Source organism: Trachymyrmex septentrionalis, unplaced genomic scaffold (genome assembly GCF_001594115.1).
Source record: "Trachymyrmex septentrionalis isolate Tsep2-gDNA-1 unplaced genomic scaffold, Tsep1.0 scaffold283, whole genome shotgun sequence".
NCBI classification, from domain to species: domain Eukaryota; kingdom Metazoa; phylum Arthropoda; class Insecta; order Hymenoptera; family Formicidae; genus Trachymyrmex; species Trachymyrmex septentrionalis.
In genome coordinates, this window is record NW_017305445.1 from 141,326 (window position 1) to 167,476 (window position 26,151).

Here is a 26,151-nt window from a genome sequence, read left to right on the forward strand (position 1 = left end):
TTTGTTTTTTTACTCAAGCTCCATCAGCGCAATTAATCTAAAAGGAAGTAAAAATATTCAAGGATTAATCGATGAGAGTACAGGTTGCTGACCACCTTGACTGGTTCAAATGCATCGTAATCTATAAAAAAAGAAGATATCGTCGAACGAACTTTCGAGGAACTGTTGAACAATCGTCGTATCAGTAGTATTCCAAACATATCATGCTGGTACCTATCAATTAATTATAAGTGTCAAAGATTGATGGTATCTTTAAGAAACAGTTGTACCTTCGTGACTCCATATAAAAGTTATTATATGATGGAGGACGCGAGTGCTGAAATAATTCAATTAGCCAATAAGAAGGAAATCGAGTAACAACTTTGGAAAAGTTTTAGAGAACGAGATACGAAAGTCTCTTCCGAATATTGTTACTCGACTAGAATCATCGTTTTCATGTAGTATTTCATGACTCACCATGTCAGTTCCTAAATCGATGCAAAGAATGGTGACGGTACCCAACGGCAAAGGGATGTCGCAGAGAATGAATGCCAAGAAAGGCGAGATTTCGGGTATATTCGAGGTCAGGGTGTAGGCGATGGACTTCTTTAGGTTGTCAAAGATCAAACGACCTTCTTCTACGCCTGTTACAATCGAAGCAAAGTTGTCATCGAGTAAAATCATATCAGCTGCTTGCTTGGAGACGTCCGAACCAGCGATGCCCATAGCGACACCAATGTCGGCTTTTTTCAGAGCAGGCGAGTCGTTCACACCGTCGCCTAAATAAATTAAACATTTATACACACATTTCAATCATAAACAATTATTATATCACTATTAATATAATTCTCACATAAAAAATAAATTAGTGTATCGGGTTTGAATCCAATCAAAAAAAAATTCTAGTAAGCTTTTAATTCTAGCCAACATTTTCTTCGTAATATTAAGCAAAAATTCACATTAATTTTCCTTCGAGTAACTTACCAGTTACAGCAACAATCGCACCCATTCGCTGGCAGCCTTCGACGATGATGAGCTTCTGCTGAGGCGAGGTACGGGCGAACACAATTTCGGTGTGGTACCTGAGAATCTCGTCCAATTGGTCGGAGTTCAGTTCCCTGAGTTCGGTTCCGTGAATGACCGCGGCTTTAGCCTCGCGAGGATTTACTTCGGATACCGGAATATTTAACCGTTGCGCAATGTCCTCAATGGTTTCATTACCTAAAAAGAAAAACGGCAACAAAATTGAAAAGAAATAGATGAAATAAGTGAAAAAAGATTAATACTTTGCTGTTTATAAAAAAAATTTAAATGAGAACAATATGATTATTAATAGCAAATAATTATCCTATGCAATGTTTCAATTAAAATTACGCTATCGTCAATCAACAAGCTGGACATGTGTTACTATATTATCATAATTTTTACAACGCAAATTCAGTATTATCCTCCAATAAAACTACCTATAAAACCCAAGTTCCGTGTACAAATGCGATCGTTGTAAATCTTAAGTGCGGTCTATATATTATCTGAAATTACATCTCATTAAGAGATTAAACTCATAAAAGCTTCATAATCAAGATGGATGAATAAAGCTTCGAAGATCTCGCGGTTGCAGTATCTAATCTCGAGAATCGTCATCCGAGAATCGTTAATGAGATAATAAAATCGACATATAACGTGCAAAAATCTATACCTTCAGAGATGATGCCGACGGATTTGGCAATGGCTTTGGCAGTGATCGGGTGGTCACCGGTAACCATGATGACCTTGATGCCGGCGGAACGGCACTTGGCGACCGCGTCAGGCACCGCGGCCCGAGGCGGATCAATCATAGACATCAGGCCTACGAAGCGGAGTCCGTCGACTGGGAAATTGGGGTCGTCAGCATTGAATTTGAAGCCAACCGGGAACTTGTCGGACGGCAGTGTGTAATCACAGAAGCCGAGCACTCGTTCACCGAGTCCGCCCAATTCCAAGTACGCGTTATTGAACGCCTCCTTCATTTCTTCGTCGAGAACCTACGATATGAAAAGTTTAAATATTGAAAAAAAGATACAGATAGATAATTATTAGATAAATTTATTAGATAAATTACCTTTTCTTTGCCACCAATAAATATGGTCGAGCACCTGTCCAGTATCCTCTCGGGAGCGCCCTTCATCACCAAGAGATGTCTAGGATCGTTGGGATCGTCTGATTCGTGTATGGACACCTGATATTTATTAGTAGAATTGAAGGGAATCTCGCAGACTTTCTTGTTGCGTTTCCTAATGCCCATGACATCGCCTAATGCCAGTTCCATACACTTGAGCAACGCAGCCTCAGAAGCGTCGCCGTTAACCTCTCGCTTCAGAATCGGTTCACCGTCCTGGCCCGGCTTAAACTCGGCACGATTGCACAAGGTCGCAATCTTCGCCAACGCCTTAAATCCCGGACTAGTGCGGTCATATTGCAAGCCAGACTGATCTTCTGTGGTATCGGCATCGATAATCTGATTGTCGAACCACATGTGCGCCACCGTCATACGATTTTGCGTGAGGGTTCCAGTTTTGTCCGAGCAGATGGTCGAAGTCGATCCCAAAGTTTCCACAGCCTCGAGATTCTTCACCAGGCAGTTCTTCGAGGCCATTCGCTTGGCGGTCAGAGTGAGGCACACGGTCACAGTAGCGAGAAGACCCTCCGGTACGTTCGCCACAATAATACCGATTAGGAAGATGACGGCGTCAAGCCAGTGATAACCCAGAATGAAGGCTATGACAAAGAATGTGACGCCGAGGAAGACAGCGACACCGGTAATGAGGTGTATAAAGTGATGAATCTCTTTGGCGATCGGTGTCTCACCGGTATCTAAGCCGGACGCGAGACCTGCGATCCTTCCCATCACCGTCTGATCGCCGCAACAGATCACCATGCCTTTGGCCGTGCCTTCCACCGCGTTCGTCGAGAAGAACGCGAGATTCTTCGTTTCGAGCGGGTTCTCATTCGTGAACTCGGGCGATCTCGATTGCGGTTCGGATTCGCCCGTCAGCGAGCTGTTGTCCACCTTAAATCCACGGGCCTCAATAATCCTGATGTCGGCCGGTATCCGGTCGCCGAATTTAACCTCGACGACGTCGCCCAACACGAGATCCTCCGCCCGTAGGGTGAGTTTCTCACCCTCCCGGATTACGGTGGCGAATTGCGGCACCATGTTCTTGAACGACTCCATAATCTTGCTTGACTTGCTCTCCTGGTAGTACGAGAATATACCCGTGACTATTACGACCGCCGCGAGGACGATACCCAGGTAGAGATTGTCGTCGTTCGGGTCCTCGCTGGTCGAGGCCTGGATCGAGTACGCGATGAAGCAGAGAATTGCGCCGATCCACAGTAGGAGGGCGAAACCGCCGAACAGGTTCTTGCAGAACTTTACCCATTCCGGAGTCTGCTTCGGCGGCGTCAGGGCGTTCGGCCCGTCTCTTTCCAGGTTCTCCTTCGCTTTCGCGTGGCTGAGGCCCTATTATTATATTTATTTAGAAATATTACTAATTAATACATCTCTTTCCATTTGATCTGTCGATCGCTCATTTATCAACATTGATCAACGCCGTCAACTAATTACCATTTTAATATCTTTCCATTTGTATTTCATTCCACTTTTCCAGAAGAGAAACTATCGGTAATATTTTTTTTTCGTAGCGGCGTGGCAATCACATGTCAATGTCGATCGATGCAATCTCGAATCAAAATCTATTTCTTCGAAAGATTATCATCCCGTGATGTTAATCGCGTGATGTTACTTACGTTTTCGGGGTGCGTCTGAAATCTTTGATACAATTCCTCGGGTGAGACTTTGTGGAAGTCAATGTCCAACTCTTGCTTCAGGTCATCTAGGTTGTCCCCCCTCCGCTTTGGATTCTTCCGCCGCGACTGTTAACGGGAACAGATAGAGAGAAAAAGAGCGTTATCGAAAGATGTTTTCTGATAATATCTTCCCTGTACATCGACGATGTGTACACAACCTTAATATAACTACGATTACAAAGTATATTACCCCGACGCGTTAATTACCAAGATACTCTGATAACTGACAACAAAGTAGAAGAGAAATAGAAGATTATCAAAGCGTGTCGGATTACAAGAGTCTGAAAAGAGATTGAAAACCCAGCGACGAGTGAGAAGTCTTTGTAGCGGAAGAAATCGATTGCAACAATATCGTCGAAAAGCGAGGTGAACCGAACTGTAATGATATCTAACCGTAAGATGAGATAGAATTGCACTAAACTAGAACGATAGGAATGTTTTGGAGTAATGTAATGTCAGCAAAAGTAATTGATAAGTAATTAAGTTTCAGATAAGTAAAATGACGAAACTATAAAATAATGTAAATTCTCTCTCTCTCTCTCTCTCGCGAGCATTCAGTTAAGTGAGGACTCTTTTTTGTGTAAACTTTTTTATTGTAAACATTTGGTGTAATTTTATCTCATCTTACACATTGTTATTCAATGAAGTATATAAAGCTTTCCTTTCTTAAGAGAATATAATGTCGATCGAGTCAATTGAAATGCGATTATAACGCTATTCCAATCGAGACCTGAGCCACGAACAAGTAACATTTTTTTCTCATGCGTTAAGACAATTACGATACACAAAATTGATACCAAAATGAAAACACGAAAAAGCTGAAGATTCGAAAGTACGTAATAGCAGAAGGAAATTTCCTTCAAGAAATCTCCTATCAAGGCATAGATAGAAGAAAAGCGTTACGGCGTGAGTACAAGTTATTGCCATTGAAGAGACGATGAAGTTACAGAGATCAGCGTTAGAGAAAACGAGAAATGGAAAAAAAGAAGAGAGAAGAAAGATAGAAAAAAGATAATAGAAACAAAGAGAAAAGAGAGGAAGAAACGTCCCGTTTATCCCATCCGCTGGTCAAGAAAGAAGCATACCGGACATCCCAGTATCCCAGATATGTTAATCATATAGAATTCGTATGGAAACATAAGTCCATCTCTGAATATACCTTGTACATCCCATCTGCGGTTTTGTTGTCGTCACGAATGTTGGGTAACGTGGCGACCCTGTACGAATCTGAACGGCCATGCTGTAAAAAATGGGCGATAAAAAAATCATGAATAAATTATATGGGCATAATATAACAAAATACGAACAGTCAAAATAAACATACAGATAAGTATATATATATATATATATATATATATATATATATATATATATGGCAAAATTATAATTTAAAAATAATAATAATGTGCGAGCCGAAATAGCACCGTTTTTTATGTTTCTCACATAGATAAGGTATACGATCGACACGAATAAAACGCATAGTGTAGAGAACGAAGAAGTTCCATTTTCTTACGAAATCAATCAAACGTCGATCTCACTGCCCCTATATTGGATTGTCCGCTCCAAATTTTCCGTCACTTTGAAAACAGATCAAGATGTAATCTACAATGTGCTCTTTGCATCCTATTTTTTCATGCTTTTTATAATTTTCCTATCTTTTTGCCTTTCATCCTGTATCTTTGTTTTCTAACGCCCGAGATAAAGGTTAACGAACTTCTTGTCTCTCCGGAAGAGACAAGAAACACGCACTAAGACACATGATTGTCGCTAAAACGGTCGCAAGGAGGGAAAAAGGCAAGAAACAGGAAGCAAAGAGCACATTGTAAATTAGACTTAATAGTATTGTCATCCATTCGGATGGCGCCACGATTCAACGTCGCGATCCGAATGGATCAATTTTCTCACAGTGCTCGTACCGAGCGTCGTACGACCTTCTCATAAAAGAGAGAGAGAGAGAGAGAGAGAGAGAGAGAGAGAGAGAGAGAGAGACACGTGGCCGGCACGCATTTGACACGTGACGTTGGTGAGAGAGAGAGAGAGAGAGAGAGAGAGAGAGAGAGAGAGAGAGAGAGAGAGAGACGTCCGCGGTGCGCGGAACAGGCCCGATTTTCAAGAGCGACCTCGGTACGACCGCGTTCGGATAACGACCGCTTCCGGTAGTGTGCCGGTTCAATGGAGACACCACTCGCCATCGTCCACTATGCTCAATGCTCAATGGTATCCCGTAATCACGAGAGCCCACGATGTTCCGGCTTAACTTTTCCTCTCTGCGAATCAAGACTATCTATATACTTAACCGGAAAAATAACCAAGTGAGAAAAGAAATGATTACAAAATAGAGTCATTTATTCCATCGTCTGATTCTCTTCTTGTGTGTACACTTGTGTGTCCATGAATTTTGTGTGACTCATTAATTTCTTATAAAATTGATCGCGAAATCACAATATCTCTTGAGACGTAACTTGTTTTCTTTTATAAAGTAAACATATAACGTTAATGAAAGAAATGACTGCGAAATAGGAAGCAAACGAGTAAAGGAATGAATCGAACCGCCGACAAGATACTATTAAAGACCGTCAACCCTGAGTAAATTTTCGGCGATATAAAAAGGGCTCCAAGAGTAATTAAAGAACACTGACATTGTCGAGAATTGATATAAATTTGCTATTATTAACATAAATATTCGGCTCATACATTATTAAATTCATAATTTTTTATTACATAAATGTTCTACAAATAAATATGCATACTTGTGAAGCTATAATATCCTATACGTATATTGCAGAAAAGTTACAATTTTTTCTCTGCAATTATCATCTCTGTTGTCAAAGTTTGACGATAACACTAAAACCACAATTTTAAATGAAAAATCGAGCATTATTGAGTTCTAAATAATATGCATAAATACTATACGAATAAATCATATAATTAGTACAATATTATCAGTTTTTAACTCCTAATCATTTCAATATTCACAAGGACGCGAATTCCCGTAAAGATATCAGTCTTTAATAGTATCTCGTCGGTGATCGAACATACATCGTCTTATTTCTCGTCGTACGTTCATTAGTAGCTTCCGAAAAATATTAAACGGTTAATTATTGCCACGTGCAGCTTCATCATGTAGTAATATCTTTGAACTATCTATTGTCTCGACCATGAAAACCGACGATATTCTCACGTACCGGATGGACTAACTAACGAAACGCGAGACTCGTGACGCGGACGCGCTTACACGAGCGCAATTGCCGCGCGCGGCCGTTAATTCTGTCACGGCGCGGGCGGTTCGTTACGACCGTCGCAGCGATTAGATAAAAGACCAACGAGCCGGCAAATCGACGGTTACAATCGTAAAAATGTAACTCCGACTTTGTGCGTAACACGTCCGGTCTGCCGTCTGGTTCGCGCCGCGCCGCGCCGCGCCGTCATCGTCGGCTCGTATACGTAAACGATCAATTTCATAGGTATCATTACCTCTGGTCCATCGTCTCTCTCTCGCTCACGTCGTCATTGAGGAAGCACGATTATGCAATTTTACAGGTCACATACGCACCTCGCTGATTGTCCGTCAACGCACACGCACAATCGCCGGCGTTTGCGCGCCGCCATTCGTTGCGTAAAGTGCATTTCGACGCAAGTCGAAAATAAATAAACGAGACGTCTTTGCAACATAGTCTTAAAAAAAAAAAAATAAATAAATTTATTCGACACGAGCGCTCGCACCAAATTGCGAAATTAATATTTGACTTTCTTTCTCTTTGTTTGTTGCTAAATTCACTCGCGCTGGTTTCACACTGAAGAGCATGAAACGCGTCTCCGTAGGCGCAGGATGAACGCGATTTCGACCTTATGCTAATTTGCACGGGTCGGTATCATTTACGAGTTCACGGGTCGAGTTAGAGAATTGGCTTGCTGGAAGCGGAAGTGGCCGAGCTTTGGCGACGGGTAGGAAAACGCGACGAGCGATTAGATCGCATTCTAGGACTGCATTCGTTACGCAGCCCTCGAGATACGATATCGCATTCTGTATTTCCTGTTTCACATCTCTGTTTCATTGCGTATTTTTATGAAATGACTACAAACGATGTGATCATACAAAGCAAGATTTAATTCAATGCCAAATTGAATTCTGCTCTGTAAGTTTTTTGTGATACAAAAAATTTGGATGAAAAATAAATTGCTAATAGAGGGCCGCTATTCGCACTCTTTCAAGAAAATTGTTCATTCGTTTCATTCGTTTGTTCGCACTCGCTTCGGCCTAGATTCGGTTTTACAATTGAACATAAATAATATTATCTTTCTAACTCTAATCACGCATTATTGATTAACAATCCTGAGTACATTTTCATTTGGAAAAAAAAAAAAAGAAAACAATTGTAAATTCAGTCCACAAAACGAAATATCACTTACTTCGCCCAGTTTTATTTTTTTCAAATATATATATTTTTTGAAATATAACTGAATTCGATTTAACGGAGCATCTGCTATACGAATTCTTGAAATTTATTCGGAAGAAACGAGCGCACAGTGTTTCTTTTACAATTGCATAGAGGCATTGACTTAAGGCATTAAGGATTAACTTTCAACGATCGCGCCGCGGCGCCGGCGGCGACGTCGGCATCGACGATAATCGCGACGACGGCGACGCGGCAGTAACGGCGCCGCATGAGGGTCGACGTCGCGTATCGTTGCCAGGATCGTCTTGAAACACGTTGAGATCCTCTGCAACTTACAGTGCATTATCGATCCGTTAATACGCGATAGAAAGATTAGAGAGCAATTTTACGGCTAACACGCTATTACGTTCAACGAGCGCACAGTTTTTTTATGTACATCTTTTTATCTACATAAATATAAAATGAAATCAGATTTTCCTTTTTAGTTCTTAACTTCAGTCTTCGTTTCAACGCGCGCGACAGACCGTCACCAAATTGCGGTAGACCAAAATCCCTTTCATTCTCGTCTCCTCTTCTCGACAATTTCGAGTATGAAATATCCAAATATTCGAAGCGTGAATTTAAAGGGGGCGATCTATGATCTATTTGCCAGTTAAGCTAGGTGATGACACCATACCATTCAGGTTTATACTCGGATGATAATTTTCATAGCTACCATCTCTTCTCTCTCTCTCTCTCTCTCTCTCTCTCTCTCCTTTCTTTTCTCTTTCCTCGTTTCTCCCTACATTATCCACCCTACCGTTTTTTTTCTCCTTCACCCTTCCCTCCCTTCCTCTCTTCTCTCTCTCTTTTCTCTTCCTCTAACGTTTCTCACGATTCGGCTCTATTTCTCTCGAACCGTGGGTCGATGATGGCGATACGGAATCATCGGTGGAAACGCGCATGCGACCTACGACCTAGCCATCTCTAACGAGCGCCTCCCACTGTCACGGATCAATACCCAAGTAGGGCACCACCAGCGGCTCTATACGTGTTCTCTCTCCTTCTCTCTTTTCATGTCTCGTCTCGTCTTCTATGATCTTCTCTTGTATAGTCTTGTACAGTCTCGTCTCGTCTCGTCTCGTCTCGTCTCGTCTCTCGTCTTCACACGGACCATGGTGTACCTAATAATGTGCATAAGCACGTTGATTACATCGTGATCCCCACGATAGAGCGCACCCGGGAGACACACAAGTAGGACATCTTCCTACTTTGGTGCAACTTCCACCAAGTAGTCGAGATCACATTGAAATCAATTATCGATATTCGATAATATCGATATAGCATCGAGAGAATCGCACCGATAGACGTGCTCTTGACACTAGCCAAATTTATCCTGGTACATCAAAAATATAATTCTTTGTGTATCCGAGAATAATAAATGATTCACTTCGTAATGTTTACCATGTGTTGTGTAATTCCATATTACCGAACAAACTTTATTACACCGACAATGAGTGATATAACCTTACGATCCAAATTGACAATCATATATCGTGCAGCTAATCTTTTAACAAAATCGGGTTGATACTTATCAAGTTTACCTCTAATTGCCACCCGATATCTTCAATAGATAACGAAGCTCCAGATATCATCCGCCTTATAATAATAATAATGTATAAAAACTTTTTTAACACTGATTATTTATAGATGCATTGCAAAATTTGCCGTTTCCAGCAACTTTATAACTTAAAACAAGACAAGATATTATGTTTTGCAAATTTTCGAAAATTTTACAAACATTTAGACGCAATTATCATATCATTGTTTTATATCTAATATAAAATGTTCTGTATTTTACATACAAAAATTTCTGTAGCTCTTTACTCTATTCAAAATAAGACAAATGTAAATAAATAATTTACACAAATTAATTGCAAATAGAAATAAATTTAAAATGCAACAAATGACAGTAATATCTTAGAAGTCTAAAGAAAGAGGGGAAACACGAATCATACTCTTTTATTTTATATCGATCGACGAATAAGTGTATATCTCGATGTATTCTCAGAGACTCTGATTATAATGCGAAATGTACATTTAAAAATAGCCTTACTTCACAAATACTCTGCACCTTGCTAAGTCTCACGATAGTGGTGCAAAACCGAACACGACGCATTAATTTCCTCACTGAAAATGAAGATATCATTGTAAAATACGATGACCGTCACGTACGTGCTATATTTCATCCACGACAAAGCTAAAAACTGATTTCGTAAACGGAGCAGGTTTAAATTATTTATGAGAAAGTTACATGCGCGCGCGCATTTTATTGCTGATCGATATTATTCAGCTCGCATCGGTCGTGATATATCGTGAATAATTTAGACCTAATTAAACTCTCCTTCGGGTGCCCTCAAAAACTTAGAGACATCACTGCCTATGGCAGAAAAACATCATCTGTATAATTAATATTGTATTATAAATAGAAATGATAAATTTAATGTAAAATTTCCAATTTAATAATCCAACTGATTTAAGGTTTAAGTATTCATTAATATATCTTTGCATCAAGATAAAGCATTGTTGTGAATACCAGATAAGTATGATGCATGATTGATTACTTTGGTGAGAAAAACGTAATATGAAAGCATTAGAGAATTTTTAGACTTTCTGTTAGACCTTCTCTTTGAAAGGCAGAGTTAATAATTAAGATGATCAAAGTCATAAACCGTGTGTCGTATAATTTAATGTGTGTGTTATATGTGTATGTCGCATTACTAGACACAGTCTAGCAACTAGCGAGACTTTTTAATATTCGTATCTTTAAGGATTTGAAAAACAATTTCGGAGTTATTTTCGACTTTCAATTTTCATTTATCGGCGAAAAGTCCGCGCTTCTTTGCACCTACAGTCACTGACTGACTGACTGACTGACTGAGTGTGGCCTTCCATGCACCCTCACGCATTACTCACTCTTACAACCGCCACGAGAAGAGATCTATGCGTGTGACGTCATCGCGTGTCTCTAGACACACGGGATACATTCGCGCGCTCTGCTAGGCGAATGTTTCCCGTAGGTATAGAGAGACACACAATGTGGATAAGCCATTTGTTTTAGGTCGATATTCGGCCACTATCGCCGTTTAGAACGCGAACACCACGTTGCTATGTAACGGCTGACTGACTGACTGAGTGACTGGCTGGCTGGCTGGCTGGCTGGCTGGCTGGCTGGCTGGCTGGCTGGTCGTCTGACTGTGTGTGGCCTTGCACGCACCCTCACGCATTACTCACTCTTGCAACCGCTACGAGAAGAGATCTGTGCGTGTGACGTCACGCAGAGTGCGTGGCACAGGACGTTTTACGAATTGGGCCAAGAGGGAGAGATTGGTCATTTAACTCGAGCACGCTACGTGCCCCCTGTATGCATCAAATGTGATTTGTCGGACAAGTCGATTTTTCACGTTTCAGATGCGTTCTATATCCGCAAACTTTCGCGGATATTATATAAGGAATAATTACAATCGATATTTTGATTACGTCAAACAAAAAAAAATATATATATGTAAAGGGTGTCCCAAAATTAACGCAAGATTTGAATTTGCCGCTATTTGTGCAGTAAAGTGTTGGCAACCCAAAAAAAAAAACAATTTAACAGCTGACAGTTTAGGGTTAGTGAAAATGGAGCGTGAAAATGGATTATTGAACATCAACAAATGGATGCCTGATTTTTCGAGCAAAATCATCCTAAGCGATGAAGCACATTTTCACCTTGATGGCTTTGTTAATTGCCAAAATCGCCCCCTAGATCGTGTGATTTAACACCATTAGATTTCTTTTTATGGGGTTATTTGAAATCACAGGTCTATGTCAACAAGCCCACAACCACCCGTGCATTAAAGGAGGAGATTCAACGCTGCATCAACGAAATTCAGCCACATTTATGCAAAATGGTCATGGAAAATTTCGACAAACGAGTGCGTATGTGAAAGCCGTGGAGGCCATTTGCCCGATGTGTTATTCCACAAATAACCCTATCCTATGTACTTTATGATTCAATAAAAAAATAACAATCAAAAGACTAAAAACTGTTTTCTATTTAATTCAAATCTTGCGTTAATTTTGGGACACCCTTTATAACAAGATTTTCATGATAATATTTTAATGGTCTTAATTCATTCGGTGAAGAATTCGATTTAATTTTAAAACTCGATATGTACGAACACAACTCAACGAAACTTTCAATTTTTATCATAACAAATTTCTCCAATTTTTGTTGTGTTTTATTATATTTTTCCGCTTGTGAGTATTTAAGTATATCGAAGAGAATAAATTCTTATACAGAATAAGTTCTTATACATCTATCTTATGCAATCCATCAGGTGCCGTTTTTTTCGCTCTCTCTCTCTCTCTCTCTCTCTCTCTCTCTCTCTCTCTCTCTCTCTCAGAAAATTTAATTTCCGTGAAACACGTCTCGTATATCTTGAAACAAACAGCGAATAATTTAAAATAATACATCTGGCAATTATAAGCACGCAATTAAATAGTGTTATGCAAAAAGTAAATATAACGTGCAGTTTTAAATAAATTAAAAACACAAACAAGTCTCGAATATGTGTCATTATTTATTTCTGTTACTTTAATACAATTTTACGTAATACCGTTCAATTAAAAATATCCAAAAGAAACAAATTGCTTGTTAATCTCTCGACTAATATCTACAAAATTTCGCATCGTTCACCTTGAAGAAATTGAATCGCGTAACTTGCTAAAGCACGTTTTATCGATCATGTCTTCGCGATTCACGTATCGGCGGTGCATATTTGCTAGAAATGTGTAATTAAAATTTTTAACGAATTTTAACGAGAGCACGGAACGAAATGTTAATTATCGCAAGTGACATTTGCATCAAACGGTTTCGAGTCCGAAGAAATAAACAGCTATGGTCGTATATGGAAAGCATACTCTGTGTTGTTTAATGATAATTGATGAATTTTATAAAAAAAAAAAAGTGCAAACAAATTTAGTCGGTTGAGGTTTCCGATCAATTTACGTAATACTTCCACATGTAAAATAAACGAGGACTGTTTACGTAATGTTTGATGTCTTCCTTGAGAGGGGAAATATTTTATAAAAACTGTATGCAGTTTCTAATAAAATGTAATAACCATGGGAAAATAAAAAAAATTTTTTAATTATTTTTATACTTATATTATATAAAAATATGTATAGAAGAGAAGGTGGTATTATGTCACCTCAGTTACATTTTACACAATAACTTCGTTAATAATCAATATTTAAGTTTAAAACTTGATATAATTACAATACATTCGTTAAAATGTTGTTGTATCGATTCTAGACTCAAAGTTACGAAATATTTATTACTTAGGATGCTATTAATAAAAATGTGGGGATATTGCACATTGACTCAAAGAAAAAAATAGGTGGTAATATGGCCTTCCATAAAAATAGCCTTAATATTAGTTTTGTTTACGAAAACAGTATTTTGTTACAAAATTAACAAAAAAGTAAAACATTTTAAAACGAATATATACATTCACATAACTTCTTTCATATAAGCTGCTCAGTACGAAAAGTAGTACACGTAATATAAAGTATAGATTAACAGTAGAGCTACAATCAGTTGTCAAATAATTATTTTGATATGAAAACCTCAAACAAGAGATCGTGAGTAATCAATACTTATAGAGGGCCACATTAGCAAAATGCCGTGCTATTGTTTAAATTTGCATAACTCAAAACATACAGTCAAATAAAATGTTAAATGGCAAATAACAAACTCACATAAATCAAACAAAAATACATATATTCATGTGATAATGTACTCAAGTTTAAAAAAAATAAGGACGTAATTAAACGCTAAAATGTACCTCAAAAACATTTCGAAATACTTGGAAATAAAAATGCGTTATAATAAGTGCTGGTAATTGAGTATTGATATATTAGCGTCGCGATGTAACGGTAAGCTACTGAACAAATAATCATTCGTAAGTAATCATTATATGATTCACTATATAATAGCGAAGATATTAAGGGAGGCCATAATGTATCAATTCTATACACCAGCCATAATACCACTTTTTCCTCTGTAGCTATTAATATATATCACTGTACTTATACATCATTTTGGTAAAACATCGTGCTAAATAAATATTAAATAATTACAAGATTATCAATTTTTAAATTATATATAATTAATGAATATTATATAATTCATACAGATAGACATAATTATTAAAGATAAGAAATCTGTCAAATGTCAAGAAAGAGTCGGAGAGTCCGAATCAATTGTCAAAGTTTTACACAGCATCGCTTGTAACAAACGAATAATTAAAGAGTCAACTGCAGACGCGTATTCATCTATTTTGCAAGATAATGTATCTTAGGTACTGGACAAGTTCAGAATGTTTCCGCTTTAATTATATATTTCTCATTTCCCTGCCTAGTACCTATTTACGTGAAGAATTGTGTCACCGCAAACTGTGTTTCGCTCTCTGATTCAATCTTATCCTAGATTAAACTTCGCGAACTCATTTTTTCAATTACAGCAATCCAATTATTCCACCATCTGACGAGCCGCATAAATGAACTCACTGGATTATTCAAATATGAGTTTTATGAAGCGAACCTCGAACATTCGCAAAATATTTTCAAGACACTCACGGAATCAAATTAAAGAATTCATCAGACATTGAAATCCAACTTGAACATAACAGATACAGATACGCGACAATCTTTCACTTGAACAATGAAAAATGCAAAAATCGGTTCGTGGTATACCTAATTTTTTTTCCACCGTGTTATTTATGATGATTTATGGTACAAATTGAATTCATCGCGCGAGATTACATCCCTGTATAAAAATATAAATAAACTTTAAAAATCCGTTTCTATCGACAATCTCATTGGTGATGCTGCGCGACGTGGTGCGGGTTGAGATTCTGTGATTAAAATTGGATTTTCGTTTATTCTCGTCCGGCTGTCCCTGAAAGTCTTTAAGACATTGAATGTATTTATGTCATAGCCGTTAGAAGACTATCTCTTTCTTTCTCTCTCTCTCTCTCTCTTGCGCGCGCGCGCGCGCACGTGTATCATCATCTGATGCTTTTTCATTGATGCAGACAAGGGGCGCGAAACGATTGACACTACAAGCTAACGAATGCATCGTTCGATTCATCAATAACGTGTACCTATGCATGAAACAAAAGAAAGATTAATTTGATGCAACGCGTTTCCGTCAACACACTGTTGTCGTACAGTACGAATGACATATTATAGTTGCTTTATAGAAAAGCGACTTTTATTTAATTTTGCAATATATATAATTTATCCAAAAATATTATCATCCTTATACAATTTTTCTCAATACATGTTAATCGTGTGATTATGTTTTATTTTACGATAAAATACAGATTGCTTAAATATATTTAATATGTAATTAGTAGCATAAATCAAATATCAATTTTTTTTCAAGACAGAATGACCACGACGCGATTATATTTTAAATTTAAAATATACAAATTTATATTAGCGTGTACAAAAGTGCATAATTAATAAGACACGATATACAATAATTCATTAAAAACACATCATAGAAATTTACATTCTCTTGGTCTTAAATTCCTTTATGTAAATCAACATGTGCAATGGCCTCATATGTTCCACACAAATTGCATTTTGGATCACCCTCCATATTGAGGGAATTTTGTAATTTACAGTGATCGCGTGTACCGACGTGTCATGGAAATTTTTGCAATACGATTTTCTCATAACAACCAACACGCGATCGAGTTAGCGCACTTATTGACATAATCTATTTCAGGATCGACATGCGAATCGATTTTTCCTCTTTACCTTGACATTCTTAGTGTTTTAATTTTTAATATGTCGCTGAGAGCTTATCATCATACGAGTAAATGCAATCGGAAAGATTGAAATAAAATTTGACACTGGTAAAACCCTATCCGCGTTTAAAAAATTATTTCTTCGGATTAAAAAAAAAGAGAGACGCATTTTCTTGCAGCAAATATTCGCCTTTCAAACAATTCCTTATGCTTAGTTTCAAGAAATAATAATACAGATAATATGCATCATGTACAGTTCTTCTCGTGACATAAGAAGAAGGAATAATCCCAATGAAGTATGAGTTTTTTCTGAAATCGATCTATTGAATTTATAATACTATCTAAATGGATCTATATTAATGACCGAATGTGTGTGAAGTGCAGAAAAAAAGATGCAACGCATGCACAATACTTCCAATGAAAATTTGCTTAACTACTCATTCATAGCATGCGAGAATTTTACCGAAAACCAGAGACCAGAGATGCAAACCGAACCGAACCGAAAAATTAAATTATCTAATTTGATTAAATTATAGCCAAAATTAGATTCTAAAAATAAATGCTTGAAATGTAAAAAAAAATCATAAATTTAATGTTAACACGCGACTCTAGTTTTCTATACAATATAGATTTCTCAATAAAAATTAAACATTATTGTATGCTATATATATATATGTATATATATATTTTTCTGTTAGATATGTCTAAATGAAAACTACAACAAAATTTAATAAAAATCACTATTTAACAATTTTAGAAAGTATATAAAATCGGAAAATTTGAATAAAATATTAACTCGTATAATCGAGGTATCGGCAACAAATATGTGTTAATAATTTATATTTCGATGAAAATTCTCAATTATTTGTTCATTCATTTGTTGGATAGAAGGAAAGGTCGACAGGGAAGGCGTGCCGATGCATACACATGCACGCAATCGCTATTTTTCTTTTCTATACGACACCGGTACACGACCGGTTCGTGCTAGTTCATTTTAGTTCCGCGTCAAGTTTGAGATAGGAAAGAGAGGAAAACATAGAATCGCGCAGCATAATCTTACAGACGCAGAGAATATCGACAAAAGAAGAAGAGAATGATGCCGTGCATCCTACATTTAGGATTCTAAAGCTACATTTCATCATTCATGATAAAATAACGACGTTCTATATATCATAACGCTACAAGAAATTAAACTTTTCCCATTTATTTCGAAAGGCGATATCTATCACAAAGAAAATTTGAAGATTCAAATTTAGGTAAGAGAAATACTTTAAAAGGTGCTACGAATAATTTGAATAACATCTTTCTCTTTAAATAAGCACGAAGAGAGTATCTGTTTAATAAATGAAAGATAAACAATCTTTATGGATGATTCCTTTAGCAAAATTTATTAACACAAAAATTTTAGTTTTCTATTAAAAAAAAAAAAGAAAGTTTCATGAAAGAATCATTTTTCATTAGATTATTGTATATCTTTGTGTAATATAATGTTCAAAATTAATAACCAGATTTCAACGACTACTGAAAGTTAGGATATCGTCTTTATATAAACACAACTCGATATATATTGAGATAATAAAAAAATTTTCAAAACATTAAATGTTTATTAAGTAAACATTTAAGAAAGCAATATCTTAATTCCCTCAATAGATTCAATATGCTTTCGTAGTTGTAAAATCGATATATTCGATTACACATATAAACGCGTACACCATATTCAAACTCGTATGAAAGTTTATAGTTTGATAAGTTCGATAATTTCCACTTTTGACCTATTAGAACCTAAAGTTCTTTAAGTTAATATCCATATTATTATTCAAATTGTATCAATTCAGTGATATTCAATTTTTATAGAATTGTAGTAGATACTAAAAAAAAATTTTATTCTGTTTCTAGGTACATTTTTCTAATTACTTCTCTGATCTAACAAAGACATTCGTCATTTTAAAAGAGCTACAATTTAAAGATCTTAAACAGAAGTCCTCGAAGAAACAATTAAATCCAATGGATCACAATTGGATTAACAGACTTTGAATAAAGAGATAACTTTAATCTGTCTTTAATTTGAATTTTATCTGGATTTTCAGGATTAGAATAAAAATTAAAATAATTTTTAATTAATATTAACATGTTATTTAAAAAATAGATAAAGTCACGTTGTTTTGTTAAAAATATCTAGGAACTATTGCAATGAAACGATGCAGGTGTAACAAAATTTTGCACAATTGCCTTGTTATCCTATTAATGAACATCGGAATCACTAAACCAAGTTTAATTATCGTATAACGAATGCCACTGTCGTGACGATGATTCATTTAAAATTGTAAAAGTTGTTTTATTTATATTCAGAACAGCGTAAAATTGCAAAATTTTCGGAAGCGTCGCTTTAATTTTGATATCGCGACAGATGCTAAATAAATCATTGTGTACGTACATTATACATATCATACATACAATACATATGTACATAAATACACACACACACACACACACACACACACACACACACGCGCGCGCGCGCGCGCGCACACACACACACACACAAATATACATATATCCATACATATATATGTGTTTAAATATATATTGTACATGTAGTTCAAATTAAATGGTATTTGATTTATTTTATTAAGACTGAATTGTGTTTCTACCTTTCGATAAACTTCAACTCACTCTCTTACTCTCCTATGCTCTTACCCTTTTACTCTTTTATTTATCCGAAGATGGGACAATCGATCCTAAAGTATGTAAAAAAAAAGCGAACAAAACTGAGGCTGAATCAAATGAAAATAGTAAACTTACGCCTCAAGAACAATATAGTGATTAGATAAAAATCTTTTTAGTGATAATTGGAATTAGTAGGAAAAACTGAAAATGAAATTCGCATTTACGAGTCAACAGTCATAATCGACTTAATTCCTATCATTTTTAATTGTTATTTTATTTTGTCTAACAACGTCGAAGATAATTTATTCATATTATTTAATTTTTTGGACTGAATTCTCAACTACAATTATGAAAGCTGTAACGCGTTATTTTTCTGGACACTAATATAATATATAATCATATACCGACGTTCCTTTGCTGTACAATTTTTCTAAAAAGACGAAGATTCTGATACCAACAGTTTCATGTCTTGACATTGCGAAGCATATTTTCATTTGCCATCGACCGTACACATTATAAGTTTTTACTTTTCTACCAATTACTTATCTACCAATTTTTATAGGTCAAATTTTTGACTCGTAGCCCTTTTTCCTTTAACTTGTTTTAAATTATTAAGCCATTATACTATTATATAATTTTGTAATTATTTCTACCGAGATTTCTACCTTTAAACCAAGTTTCTTTTTCTATAAATTAAGTACGTTTATTTTGCAAGTTCATTCTATCTTCCTAAAATGTACATTTCGAGCAGCCACGTGTGAGAAATCTTTTACCAAAATAACATTTCATTAGTTTAAAAATAAGTGTAATAAGGTAAAGAGCCAAGCGGAAGAGAAAGAAAATACAAGAGACCTTCCAATTTAGTATCGAGCATTTTATTTCCAGGTAGGACTTGCGCTCTGAACTGACGACCCTTAAATATACCATGGATATCGATCCAGCCGAGTTTCGTTCCAGTTGAAAGCTGGTGTGCTATTCTGAGGCTGTTACTCGGAAATAGCAACCGAATCATCGCCATTATTATAAAGCGAAGTGAAACAAATTAAAACAAATGGAATTAAGTCGAAAGTTAAATATCGTTGATTCGTTGAAAGCAAACATTTCTCCATCTGACGCAAGGTCAATATCAGAAATCAGTTGATATTAATTATTCATCGACGAAGCAAAGAAATATGAAGATATCGAAGAAGTGACGTTACAACATCAACAATGAAAACGAGACAAGTATACAGTCGAAATTCGAAGAAAAATTCACCCTTGTCTCGTCGCGATCGATTCCCTTCGACGATGAGCGGCACCAACAATTGCCATGCGTGTCGTGTACGGAGAAGTTTCGTCGGCACGTGACACGATACCGATCGAAATGTCAGATAAATTGCAGGTGAATCAACGAATAGTTGATTATATATATAATAGGTGCTCCAGATACAATCGTGTCGTAATTTTGGCAATATCTAAATGCCACGGGAAAGGCACGCCAAAGTTCATTCACAGTTGGATGAAATAAATAAATAAAATATCCTAGCAAAAAAATATTAAAATTAATAAATAAGCCAAACCCAGATCAATACATTAACGAGCTGTAGTTAGATGTAGTAAGTAATATTTATTAATCACAAATTATAATTTTTCGACGATAAGTTTCAACGGTTTCGCCTATACTTAGTCCTCATCAAACGCAAAAATACATAAATACTCAAATATCTAATCATATTAACATTATGAGGATCTTACGTTTGAGTTACAATAGATAATATTACAAATTTCTAAGAATCATCTTACCTTCGTGTTACAAAGATATATCGCAACCATCACATACACATATGTAAAAGTCAGATCATATAAATGGTTGTTTTTATGTACGTCCTTAATAACATTGATAGATAAAATTAATATGAAGGCAAATACAAATTATATATAATGGTAAGTTAGCAGCAGTCTATTAAAAATGTAATATAGAATTTAGAATCGATTATATAAACTGATGCAAGACCAATCTTGACCAAACTGTGAGAGAATGTAAACGCATTTGCGTTTGCAATTCTATATTACATTTTTAATAGACTGCTGCTAACTCATATATAATTTGTATTTGCCTTCATATTAATTTTATCTATTGTTAAGGATGTACATACAACCATTTATATGATCTGGCATCAAGCTACATCATTAATACGACTGGAATTTATTATTTTATTCATACTGATTGCTCTTTCTCGCTATTAACCGATGAATTAGTTCGGAATCATGACTCTTCACTACATCGTTTATTATTTATCAAGTTTGACTACATATGATATGTATATGGTTATACAATATACCGTCCTTTGTAACACGAAGATGAGATAATTCTTAGAAATCTATTATATTATCTATTGTGACTCGAACGTAAGATGATCCTCATAATATGTTAATGTGATTAAATATTTGAGTATTTCTGCGGCTGGAGTGCGGCTGGACTACGGATAAGGACTAACAATAAGTATAGCCGAAACGTACCGTTGAAACTTATCGTCGGGAAATTATTATAATTTAATAAATATTATTTAGTACACCTAACTATAGCTCGTTAATGTATTGACCTGGGTTTTACTATTTATTAATTGTTGTAAGTTATACGAGAGAAAAGGATTGATATGATTTATATTGTAATAAAAATATTAAATTTCACTCATTAAATTTTTTAATAAATTAAAAAAGCAAAATCTCTCTAATATCATAACTGATTAAATCTGCAAGATTTGTTAAAATCCTGTACATCCAAGGGTTAAGCACTCAACGGTCGAAGCAAACACCGGATAGTCACTGAAATCCTGAACGATCCGGATAATACCGGATGCCTGGCAAGGCTATCCAGAAAACCACTTATCTTGCTGTCCATCTTCACATACTTGTTTTCACCACTCTTTCGTCTCTCTGTCCTACATTCTAATCAAAGTTTCAATTGATAAAATATACATTGCTACTGAATTTTTAATTTATTTCTTCGAATTTAATGAGTAATAATTGAATAATATTTCTCTTATTTAATGCCAAAACACAAATTATGTCATTCTTTTTACGATATACTTTCTACCGCATAGAATTAATTATGTCATTATTAATGATCATCATCATAATAGCATCGTTCCAAGACACAGGCCATTCATCTTGTAAAGTAGTAAACTACCTGACAATAGACATAGAAAAAAAAAAATCATTTAAAGAATTCCAATGAAACGTGTCAACGTTTATTATCACACTTATTACTGTATATATAATGCATGCGTAATAGATAACGTCAAATAAAAAGTGGATGATTCTGATATTGCGGAAGAATGATAAGAGATGCTCGCTACCTCGACGTTAAGATACAGATGAATTACAACTCGAACACAATGTAGCAGTTTAATTCTATTTGGTGTGCAATTATGTCGATAAAATTAATTTATGTATACACCAAAACAATATAATATTTGTGGCATAAATTTATCGTAATAAACTATTAAAATTTACATTCATAATTTGCCGAAAAATTTAGATAAAAATAGTATTTTTGAAGAAATTTAAGAAATGCTGCATTCTACAATAAATATACAGGGTGTATCTTCAATAACGTCCACTAATCATATAGTACTATTCCTGATAAAAAATTGAGTCGGAAAATCTTCTACCTTTTGCAATTTTTGCGACATTTTTTTTTAGTTATTCAATGAGCAAAATTAAAACATCATCAAAATATTACACAAAGAACATTGAAAGATATCTTAAAATGGTCTTATGCAACAGATTTTATCTGTTTATTCGGCAATGTTTAGAAATTAATATATCGTTACTTATTACGAAAATTGCGAAATAGTGGAGAACTTTTCGACTCAATTTTTTATTCAGGGAAAGCACTATATGATTAGTGGGCGTTATTTCAGTTACACCCTGTATAGTAGAAAACTACGGTGATACTTAAAGAATTATTAATCCAATAATTAATTAATCCTCTTCAAAGAGAATAAAATTTTTATTAGTGATCGAGTTTTTGTCACGAGACACATTTAGAGGATAGGACCCCTTAACCTACAAATAAAAATTTATGTGTGGAATTTTTAAATTCTTGCAAAAATTAGACTGAATTCTTTTGCAAGTCCTGAAAATGCATAAAAGGGTTAAATCATTTCGTGTAAATACGGCAAGACGCAGCTTGTTCGCGGAAACGCGCGATCTAAATGATCTATGGTATATGCGACAATGTCGCTCAGCATCGCGAGATACGTCACTCGCGCGTGAATGACAACGGCGACAACGATGACGATGGTGATAAATAATGAAGTAATCGAAAGGCGAAAGTTGGTCTGAGAAAGTTTCAATTAATAGAAAACATCAGTAAGGGCCACTTACTTAAAAGACTAAACCTTCTCAATTAAATACGATGTCTATACAGATTGTTATATCGGAGCCTAGAGAAGAAAAAAGAAAGAAAAGTTACATTTATTTCACACCCTGATACATTATCGTATCCCGAGTACTGACAGCACTGAGATAGTAACGCGAAATTAAGTAACATTATTGACAGAAATCAGCCCTCTCAACATCAAGACAACTGAGTCTCTCTCTCTTAGGGAATATTTGAAAGATTTAAAAGAGATTGATGAAACCTCTTGAAAGTGGAAGTGAAAATTAGATTTTCCGTTCATCTCATAATAAATCTGGACGTGACCATACCGGAAAGTAAAGTCGTAACTAATCATAAAAAATTAATAGAAAAATATCGTTGAGGGATGGCAGAGACGAGGGAAGGAACACGAGAAATGGTGGAGCTCGAGGGCGTGTCTCTCGTGTCCCTCGAGATTACAACTTGTTTCGACCATCAGTAAAATTAATATCGTCATTTGTATTTGTAAGTTGAACTAACAAGCCATGTATAAAATGTCCAGAATCTAAATAGCCAAAGCGTTAAAAAATCATCTCTCAATTGGGAGCTAATTCGCGATTTACTACACAGATCTAACCTCACCCATAAACCATTCCAGAACTAATTATGCCCCAAAGACAAAAATAGCCCCAAAGACAGTCAAAGACAGTCATTAATGTATTACTTAAGGATGATAGCATTGTCACGTGATAACAATGTACATCACACACATATGTAGTACAGCGTATTTATGAATATTGTAACATTATCAAAAATTAAGTCCCTTTGATCGAATTTTAATTCAGAAATTCGGTAAATCGGAAATGAAAAAAAAAACGGGGAAGATACGTGCAGTAGATACAGAATACATTTAAAAACGAGCCTGTGTGGATCGTTAATGAAATAATCATCTTATTTCCGATTCGATATCAATACCGTAGAGTGCGATTGAAAGTGCGATTCCTTCATTTCCCGAGGAGCTTACGTGCAGCACGGGTTCGCAGCGATTGAACTTTAGCGCGGCTCTAAAAATAACGGTCGCCGTCGATCCATCCTTCCGCTACTGCCACGACGACGAGGCGCATAATTAATCGATCCGTCCGTCTTCGAGGAGCATTTCCGAGAATAAAACAACGACCGACAATGCTTGCTGAATTGATGTCTTTACCGATCATCGTCTGGGATCAGTAATATCCCCACCGGGACACCCACCGGCGACGGGACATGAGGAAAAGAGTTTCCCACTAAGAGAGGCGATCTTGCGAGCCATAGCGAATGAGCTTGCGTGCGGAGCAATCTGCGCAGAAGCGCGTCGAGAAAATCACTAAGCGCATATTTGCATCGGACGGGACGATCGGAGCAAAATCTCCATCGAACTTACGGATCGGACGATTCTATCGTGCTAATCACCAATGAATTTTCGCGACTGAAATTCGGCGATGTCGCCGAATATCTTCCAGAGGAAACTTGTGCGTTTCATAACAGAAGGTCCGAAAGATCTGAAGAACGTCCGAAGAACGTTCCCTCTGATGAAAATAAGCACTTCCGTAGAACTTGGAGATCCTTCGACGATGTCTCGACGATTAATAACGTTGCTAATTCCCCAACGAGTTCATCTGTCATTCGTTTAGTAGAGCACGAGGCAAGCGTGACATCGCATATTGACATTTAGATAAGCGCGGCCAAGTGTTTCTGGCGCAAGTTCTTCTGTCAAGAAAAGCGGCGTGTGAGGGAAATAGACTATATAGTGTTTTTTTAAGGCAATAACGCGCGCGCGAGAACAATAATTAATGGTAAAGAACTCCTTAATATTTAACAAATTAAAGAATATGAGGGAAAATAGGAGCGCATAGTTTTTTAACAACGGTACGGGGGGGAAAAAATGACGATACAAACATCGCAAAACTCTAGCATATTCCCCTCGCGAAGTGGAATTCGCAAGAATTAACGAACGGGAGGAAGGCGAATACATGAAGGGAGAAGCCATGCGCGAGACAGAAATGAGAAGGAGAGAACGAGGAAGTTTTAGAAATTTCTCACTCTTTCCTAGTAACAGATCAGAAGTTTGACAGAAACTGGGAAAAAGAAAGAGGGAAGGAGATGAAAAAGAGGTCCACTGTCAAACAGGTACTCCGATCTAGGGAAAAAAGAGGAGTTAGAGGGAAAGAGAGTGGAAGATAAGGAGAGACTTCGGAAAAGACTCTCTCTCTCTCTCTCTCTCTCTCACACACACACACACACACACACACACACACACACACACACACACTGCGCGCGCGCGTTCATTTCTGTCTCACATATTCACCCTCTGGAAATGTATTCGTCTAATTTTTCCAAACTGAATCTAATTCACTGGTGCGGCTATAGGAGAAGAAATCTGAGAGGTGTGTCATCGCAAATATCACTTATCCGCGGAATCCCTCAGTAGCTCGGTCTCTGTCATCATTCGAATCAGCTGCGCTTTGACTGACAGATACCCTCCTATCATCTTCTTTCTGTAAATTTCATTCTCCGTTCTCCGCCGTGTGTATGAATCTGACAGCTCTCTCCGCACGGCCTCGGAAGACAGTGCAAGTTCATTTCTCAAAAGCTTTGTAGTCGCGATAATTATTTGTTCTCTTTCTCACGCACATCAAGCAGAGCACACTCTCTCTCTCTCTCTCTCTCGCTCTCTCGCTCGCTCGCTCTCACTCTCCCTTCCTCTGCCTTTTGCGCTATTCGTTGAGCAAGCTCTAAGCACAAACCTTGTCACCCATGGCTGCGGCGAACGGTGTTCGGTGAAAGATAGAGGATTAGCAGCACGACTTCGGGTGGACCAGAGACTGACTGGCGTTTCGTGTCGTCGAGGACCGCCGGCATCATCGACCCGTATTCCCCACTGCTGCACACCTACCCCCGCCGTGCAGTCGCCTCCCTACTCTTTCCGCTTCCATGCCCGCCCTCCTCTGTTACCAACGGTGTTCATCCCGCGCGTCATGACCCGTCTTACTTCTCCCTCTCTCTCTCTCTCTCTCTCTCTCTCTCTCTCTCTCTC

The 26,151-nt window shown here is 36.8% G+C and overlaps 1 protein-coding gene across 5 annotated transcripts in view; it reads right to left on the minus strand.

The window, feature by feature from the left end:
• Window positions 1–26,151, minus strand: part of LOC108749259 (sodium/potassium-transporting ATPase subunit alpha) — a 72,362-nt gene that overhangs the window by 10,555 nt on the left and 35,656 nt on the right. For 2 of the 5 annotated variants that reach the window (XM_018487831.1, XM_018487830.1), the window contains exons 2-7: window positions 4,985–5,065; window positions 3,766–3,891; window positions 2,078–3,478; window positions 1,676–2,000; window positions 964–1,200; window positions 457–758 (exon numbers count right to left, since the gene is read on the minus strand). In XM_018487831.1, coding sequence (XP_018343333.1) covers window positions 457–758; window positions 964–1,200; window positions 1,676–2,000; window positions 2,078–3,478; window positions 3,766–3,891; window positions 4,985–5,065 — 2,472 coding nt within the window. Of the gene's footprint in view, window positions 1–456; window positions 759–963; window positions 1,201–1,675; window positions 2,001–2,077; window positions 3,479–3,765; window positions 3,892–4,984; window positions 5,066–25,861; window positions 26,024–26,151 lie in introns of those variants that run through there. The other 3 variants (XM_018487833.1, XM_018487835.1, XM_018487834.1) reach the window with 3 other exon arrangements.